This window comes from Trichosurus vulpecula, chromosome 1 (assembly GCF_011100635.1).
Source record: "Trichosurus vulpecula isolate mTriVul1 chromosome 1, mTriVul1.pri, whole genome shotgun sequence".
NCBI lineage: Eukaryota > Metazoa > Chordata > Mammalia > Diprotodontia > Phalangeridae > Trichosurus > Trichosurus vulpecula.
Genome location: NC_050573.1, coordinates 398,421,603 through 398,429,811, shown reverse-complemented (window position 1 = coordinate 398,429,811; position 8,209 = coordinate 398,421,603). Strand labels below are relative to the sequence as shown.

Here is an 8,209-nt window from a genome sequence, read left to right as displayed (position 1 = left end):
AACAACACAACAACAGTATGCATATTTGTATTATATGGATATACACTCACTAATGAAATATTTGTGTAAATATATTCTGAATATCATAGGTTCCCAAGGTGGACAATACCACCCCCTGGAGTAGGTGCTAGAATGATGGGGGTGGGGCAATAGTAGCCTCGGGTGCAATTGCTGGGTGTTGAATAAAAATAAGGGGGCAGTAGAAGCATAAGAAATGAAAAGAAGAAAATTTTGATAGACCATTCATACATGTTTCATCTGTTGTGTAACAGAGATAAAGTTGTAATGATTATATTATTTTCCAAATAAATACACAAAATGCAAGTCATAACCAATCAGTGGCCAAGTCTGCCTACAGGTCTTAACAAGCAGGTGTTAGCAGGCCAGAATATTGTGCACTGTCAGGAAGTCCAGCATGCATTGGCAGGAATATGTTTGTGTAATGACTTGTTTACAACATGGTTCCATGATGCAATATTGTGTCATCAAAATTTCAGTGCAGGAAAAACCCACAAATTTACAATAAATTATTAAATTTAAGATGCATCATTTTTAAAATTTATATTTTTTGAAATGATACAAATTAAAAAAAAGTTAAAGTAGATTTCCAGGGGGGCACTGAATAATTTTTTTGAAAAGGAGGCAGTAGGCCAAATAAGTTTGGGAACTTCCAATTTAGATCTAGTCACTGAAGCAGTCTGCCCAGCGATGCTCTGTATTGTTCTATGTCCACTGCATGTACTATTGATAAAGATCTTATGAATGGCACCATAAGGTGGCTGCTATCACTTTACCTGATAGAAATTCCACAAGATAGAGCAGAAAATGCTGACCTGAGAACCATGATACTGCCTTTAGACTAAAAGTGGGCTAACTATTGTTAATAGGATGTGGCTCATTACCTCTCCAGCCTCCACCAGGAGAAAGAAAGGGGAGAGGGGGAGAATGGTGACAGTTGAGGCCTAGGTAAGATTCAGCTCCACTGCTTCTAGAAGGAAGGAAGGAAGGAAGGAGCAGGAACAACAGGATACCTTCTGAAGCCGAGGTGTCAAACACCCATTAAATGCATTAACAGCACTCCTGAATGCTGGACCTGAACCAGATTAAACTGTAACTGGAAAATATATAACAACATAAAAAAATACAATAGAACATGGATAATGTTAACTTGTGGTTTTCTGAGTTAATATTCAGTCCACAGGTATCCTTATGTATGGCTTAGTTACTCTTGTTTCTATTTGAATTTGACCCCACTGTTCTGCAGTATCACCTACCAACATTATATTGCAGTTATAATACCTATAGCATATACCTCCCTCAAAAGACTGTTGTAAGGAAATAATTCTGCAAACAAAAAGCTTGCTACCAATGTAAGCCATGATGATTATCCTCACGGGTCTCATTTATTTCCCTTAATGGTGTGAGGTTGTGCAAGTCTGATATCATTACATTTGTGTAAAATTTTCTTTTCCTGTGCCAAGCAGAGTGACTTATATAAAACAGGTACTCAGTAAGTATCTGAATGAATATAAAATTATCTATGCATTGTCCCCAGTAAAATTTCCATTCTCTTAAAAGCAGAAGATTGAAAATATGAGTCAATCAAGGGAAAGAACAAGTCCAAGGGTAGAGGGAATGAACTGGGAGAAAAGCAGATTACATAGTTAAGTAGAGAGATCCGTGCACTGGGAATCAAGAGATATGGATTCTAGTCTCAGCTGTAATGAACCCTGTCACAAGCTGTGACAAACTGTGAAGTGCAACTTGAGTAAGTCATTAGTCTCTGTGGGCTTCAGTTCTCTTGTGTTCAAAATGAGCAGACTGGACTAACCAATACCTAAAGTTCTTTCTAGCCCTAAAATCCTATAAAACAAAGAGTAAGTAGGGGGAGGGGAAGAATGATAGAGGTCAGATGTAAAAGATCCTTTTTCTTCTTTTCCAGTGGCCGCAAGGTAAGCAGAAGGATATTACTTGAATAACAAATACTATTGACTGTAGCTTTCTCTCAATATTTTATACCCTAGATAGAGGGCTAGAAGGGGAGAACAAATCAGCATTCCACACTTCTCATGATTTCAGATCTGCCATGAAAGCAAACCCTACCACTTTCCCTTCCTCTCACCCCCAACACAAGTCATTTGGCTGAGCATTCTAATACCATGGTTCAGAGGAGCAATGAACAGATTCTCAAAAGCTGATGATTTACCTATCTGCGATATTCATTCTAAGAATTATCAAGAGAAATTTAAAACAACTCAGTATTTTGTTTTAACACATTGCTAAGGTAAGATTATATTCGGGATCCATTCCTTTTATTGAATTGACATCTGCCTCTCTGAGATGTCTATCTGTGTCTTAAGTTCTGCTGCCTGGGGCTAATTATAACAAGACAAATACCTCTTCCACACATAACCTCCATGCAGATATTTGAAGACAGTTCTCATAACCCCACTAAAATGTCTCTTATCTGGACTGAATACATCCATTTCCTTAACTGACCCTGGCATGGCATAATTTCCAGTTCCTTTGCCATCCTGGTCCCCTTTCTCTGCATACAATAGGGCAGGTACAGCCAGAGCCAGGCATTGAATTCAGTGATCTCTTTCATTTTGGGGTAGCCATATACCAGTTTCTGAAAAATTGAATACAGAGCTATCTTCAGAACAACTGAGCTCAAGTGCCCTTCCTCCAACCCCAGATACTGTCTGTGGGACTCCCCTCTACCAGGTCATTTCACTTCTCAGTGATTGCACCAGGCTATTCTCTAGGACAATGTGGTACAGAGCAGGGAGGTGATGACTTGCATTGGTAGAGGAATTTCCTTCCTGGAAGGTTTCCTGCAGAGATGAAATCACAGGTTAGGCTGAGCTAGATGTTTCATGTGCCCATTGTCTTGTCCCAACTTATTTCGATCAATGGGAGGAGCCTGGAAGCAGTAAAAATGAAGACTTACTTTACTCAAATTGATATAATTTGACCAAAACTTAGGCAAGAAAGACAAAGATTTTGAAGTTAAATGATCAGCAGCAGTTATTCATCAAATTTGGGATGCAGACTGATGTCCTCAGAGGGATCTAGCAAGTGGATGGCCTCTAATTCCTTCAATGACTGTAGCCTGACATGGACTTTTACATATGCCCAATAACATATTGCAAAGCTAGGTAAAAATAAATATGATGTGTTTAAAGTGGTTTGAAGTTTTTGAAAAAAAGGGAACACAAGATAGCACAATATTTGACAATCCTATCATCACAATTATATTCAGTACTTTACTAATCTGTGAGAAGTAATCCAGTTTGGCAGGGAGGGTGCTGGTTTTAGGATTCATGAGTGGGTTTGAATCCTGGCTTTACTTATTTGCTAGAGCTATACAATCTGGGTCAAGCTACTTGAATATCACCTGGTCTTAGAGTTCACGTCTTTAAAATGAGGGTAATAGTTACAATACTTACTTTGCAGGGCGATTGTGAAGAACACTTTGTAAATCTGAACACACTAGAGAAGTCTATTAATTATTATTAACAAAATCCCTGCTCTATCCGGGGCAGCTCCCTAGATGTATAGGGAAAGGGCTGATTTGTGCTTCATGGGGAGAGGGCAGTTTTTTTTTTTTAAATCAGGAATGAAGTAAAACATGAACTAAAATTTTTTCCCTTGGGAAACCCATTCTCTTGGTTAACAGTGGGAGCATATTCTCTAGGGAAGGGTTTCTAGACTGAGTTTAAAGAATGGTAACTCTCTTCTAAGGCTGTGTACTCACCTGCAACTCAGTGGGCTTAAATAACAAGACTAGGAGGCTCGGATAGCTAGCTCTGAGAAGTGAGCAGAGCCTTGAGCTGGCATAGTTTTCCCCAGGCTTTGGCTGGGGGTGGGGAGCGCTCAACGGCAGTTCATCATTTTTCCGCGCCGGAGCTCCAAGCGTCCTATCCCTAGGCCAGTCTTTGATGCTGCTCTTCCCCCACCTCCACTCCCGCCTCCCTTCGTGCAGTTCTCCCCCACCCCCCACCCCTGCCTCCCCCTCGAGCCAGAGTTCTTCCAGATAGAGCTTTTCTCCCTTTTCTCCTATCCCAAAATAAAGGCACACTTGCCTTTCCCCTTCAGGTGCAGCTTCTCTAAGAGATGCTTCTGCCCCTCCCAGAAATAATTTAGATACCGCTTTATTTAAAAATACATACAAACACCTCCCTCTTCCACCAAACACCCAAACAAAATTATTGTCATTCACTATATTTTTTTGCCTTTAAAGAGGGCTTTCACCGCTGACAAGCAAAGGGTAGGTGTCTTTGGAGGTCTTAACATGAGTAGGTCAGATTAGGGGCTCCCTGTTGGGTCCAAGTGCAGAATGGAGGTTCTGGCCCCTCAATGCTCTCCTACTCCCACAAGTCCTGCTATAGGAGCTGGTCTTTCTTCCTTTCAGATTACAGAAATCCTGGGTTGGGGGCTGGGTCCCCAGAGGCTATCAGGAGTGTCTGCCCAGCAAGAAGATGTGGAGAGAGGAATTTCTGAAGATGTCTTCACGAGTCAATCTGGGCCAAGGCCTTTTACAGTCCTGAATAATCTATGAATTCCCAGCTTTACAAAAAGAGACCGTTCCTCCCCAAGAGATAGTGAAATCTTTCCCGTCAGACTGCAAAGGAATCTCTTCTACTAGAGAGAAATCGTGGAGTTCTTCCTCTCGTTTCAGAGCGCCTGCTCTTTCGGGGAAGGAAGGATAATAGACTGCAGCCCCCTCCCAGCAGGATTGCCCTTTACCTAAGTAGCCCTGGAGCAGGACTAGCCTTGGAGTCAAAAAGGAAAAGTGGAAGCGTTTCTAAGAGGCTCAAAGCTTACATGGGTCTAATAGATTCCACCTCTTACTTATACCCTTCGCTCCCCACTCTGGCCAGTTCCCCTTCTCCAGAAAGTTCTTTCTTATCCCTCTTCTTTAGAGCCTAGACGCTCCTCCCCTCTGCCCACAACCTAGTCTCAACAAGAATGGGCTCGTCTAAGATCTGGAGCGATCTCTCGCCCGAGCAAAGTGAGGAAGAAGGCATGCAGCACCACAATCTACCACTTGGGTTAACTTTAGGTCTCTAGAGTTTTTTTGCATTTGTGTAGCCTGCCTCCTCAGTGTCTCTCCCTTTATCCTCTGGAGGGTTCTCAGAGCCACCTTACCAGTTTGGTCCACCCTCCATCCTACGTCCAATGCCTACTCTTACTAGACCTCTTCCGTTCTACATCTGTTCTTTCTCTCCGTCTCTGTGTCTGTGTCTCAGTCTGTCTCAGTCTCTCTCTCCCTCTCTCTCTCCCCTCCCCCCGGGGGAAATCACCTACTTCGCTCCACACCTCAACCCTCCGCCCTCCACTTCCTTCCTTGGTCAGCCCTCCTTCTTCAGTAGCGTTGCTCCCCTGAGCTAGTGGGTAGCAGGTCATAGCGCCCTCCGTTGTAGACGACAACTCCGGGTGGGCAGTAGAGGAGGTCGGGCTCCACCGAAGCATGCAGGGGAGCCAGGGTCTGCAGGGCCTGTTCCTCGGGCTCAGGTTTAGTAGTGGCGGTGAAGGGGCGCATGCTAGTGAGCGAGGGCGAGGCGATGCGCCAGAGCAGGCTCTTAAGAGCCTTGCGAAACTCTCGGCGCATGAGACAGTAGAGGATGGGATTGAGGCAGCTGTTGGAGTGGGCTAGGCACACGCTCACCGGGAACACATACACCTGGCTTAAGAAGTACTCGTGGCTGAAATGGACCACATTCAGCTTGATTAGGATACCCCAGGTAGTCAGAGCCTGGTTGGGCAGCCAACACAAGAAGAACGACAGTACGACGATAGTTACTGACTTGGTAACCTTAGAACGCCTCTTGGCGCTGGCTCCAGCAGCGCTGCCGCATCCTTTTCCAGGAGCACTCGCAGTACCAGGCTCAACGCCCGCTCCTCCACCTCCCCGGACGGGACGTTCAGAGATGAAGCGCACTAGTAGCAGGTAGCAGAGGCTGATCACCCCTAGCGGCAGCACGAAGCCCAGCAGCACCTTCTGTGTGTGATACAACCCTAGCCAGAACTGAGAGTCCCCGACCCTCGGCTTGTCCGGGAAGCGTACCAAACAGAGCTCCTCATCCATCACCGTGGCAGTGGTGGAGAAGATGGCATGGGGCAAAGAGGCCACCACCGCCAAGAGCCAAATCAACACGCAGAGCGCCTTGGCTGAAAAGCACCAACCACTGCCTCTGCCCACCCGGAGGATTCGCCTCCAGCCACCTCCCCTACCCCGTCCTCGGGGCCGGCGGCTCTTGAGAGCAGAGGCCACCGAGTGGTAGCGCGCTGCGCTCATGGCCGTGAGGAAGAAGACGCTAGCATACATATTCATAGCTGTCACAGTAGCGATGATCTTGCACATGGCCTTGCCGAAGGGCCAGGTGAAGTCTAGTGCGTTCTCCACAGCCCAGAAGGGCAGAGTGAGCACGAACTGGAAGTCGGTCAAGGCCAGGCTGGTGACAAAGAGGTTTATGGAAGACTTACGCCAGCCCTGCTTGCTTTTCATCAGGTACAGGACCAGGAGGTTGCCCACCAGCCCCAAGGCACACACCACTGAATATACCACACTGAGGAGGATCCGCACCACCGCTCCAGCTGGGCCGTCAGTGCCAGTACTCCCGCGGATGCCTGAGCTCGGGAACTGCCCCGCCATGCCGTCTGGTCTCTCCAACTCCAGGCCCCGAAGCTGGTCCCTCATCATTAGCGAAAAGTTGCCACTTGCGTTTCCCAGTTCTAGTAGGGCCTCCCAAGAGACAGCCTCCTTCATGTTGACAGTGGTGTCTATCCAGTTCGGGCCATGACCTAAAGACTAGGATTGGAGCAAGTCTGATTTAATCCTCGCACCGCCTCTGAGGCTCCCGGGACTTTCTCAGGGCAGCAGCCACCAAGTACCACAAAATGATTGGCTAAGTGATTACCACAAGACTGGCCCTTGGGGGCTTCTCAGCATAGACTTGGCCCGAAATTGCTGACCACTGAGTCCAGGCGCGGGAAGAATAAAGAGCTCTGAAGCTGGAACAGGAAGATAGCCGAGGAGAGCTACGGGGCTGGATCGTTGCTTGGCTAGAGGCTTTCAAACTGAGGTGTCCGTCTGTCTTTTTCCCTCCTCGTTCGAAGGTCGGCTGCCGCGAAAGGATCGAAAGATTTCAGCATTGCCTCTTGTAATTTCCAGTTTGTCTACTCTCAAAACAAAATAAAACATAAAACAAACAAAAACCCAAACAAACCTTCTTCCTGCTTGGTTCTCTACTGCCACAAGTTTTCCCGTGGATTGTTTTCTAAGGAAGAGAATTCGGTACGTAAAGATCACTTCTATTTCGATCAGTCCCTCTCTCTACTGCACTTAATTCCCAGTGAGTTGTAAGCAGCTCTCTCTAGTTATATGTGCACCCACCGCAGCCTCAGCCTCAGCTCAGAAGAGCATGCGCACTCACCAGAGACGCACGGGAGGGGGAGCTTTCCGAGGTTCTGAATCCAGGAGCTTCCACACCCAAAGTACCTGCAGTTAAATTGGGTAATGGGAGGGACCTATAGCTCCGGCTCTTTAACCCTTAACTTTTTTTGTTGTTGTTGGAGGAATTAAATTTTGCCTTTTGATCTTTTTGACTTTCCAGTTTGTCTGTTCCATTAAAATGGCCTTTTCCTTTCTTTTCAACCCAACTCCTCCATCCTTTACTCTGGAAATCATGAAGGACCAAGGAAAAAACCCCCAGATTTAATCTTCTCCCCTCCTCCCCCACTACAGGCAATAAGGATGGCCTCTTTCCGCTCTCCAACCTGGTTTCGAATCCAGACACTACTGGATGTGCTGAGCCCCTATCCAAGGTATAAAAATCGTCTGAGATTTAGAAATTAACTCTATTTCTCTTTCTTGAATTACATGGTCATTTCATCCAATAACTACAATTACCTGCTTATTCTAAGATGTCAGGAAGAACTCTGAACACATCTCTTCATAGAGTCCAAGATCAGACGCTTAACAGAGGCACATTTCTACTACATCGTTCCTGCATTTTGAAAGGTCAAACCTTGCAATCAGTTCAAAGGGAGTTTGTATCAGATTCAAAGAGCTTCTCCAATTGTTCCATTACTGTCATTTTCCATGCCCCTGTTACTGAAGGTTTTCCACCCAGAATGCATTTTTATGGATATTCTAGTTCTTCACACTCCCCTTCCCTTTTTTTGCCAAGACCTTGGACAA

At 45.7% G+C, this 8,209-nt stretch overlaps 1 protein-coding gene across 1 annotated transcript; it reads right to left on the bottom strand.

Moving 5' to 3' along the window:
• Window positions 1–5,371: 5,371 nt before the first annotated feature.
• Window positions 5,372–6,775, bottom strand: RXFP3 (relaxin family peptide receptor 3). The gene has a single exon (XM_036750545.1). The coding sequence runs from the start codon at window positions 6,773–6,775 to the stop codon at window positions 5,372–5,374; it is 1,404 nt and encodes a 467-aa protein (XP_036606440.1).
• Between the last annotated feature and the right edge of the window lie 1,434 nt (window positions 6,776–8,209).

Bases quoted from the DNA above. Each gene is read 5' to 3' on its own strand.
- RXFP3 (XM_036750545.1), bottom strand. From the start codon at position 6,775: ATGAAGGAGGCTGTCTCTTGGGAGGCCCTACTAGAACTGGGAAACGCA.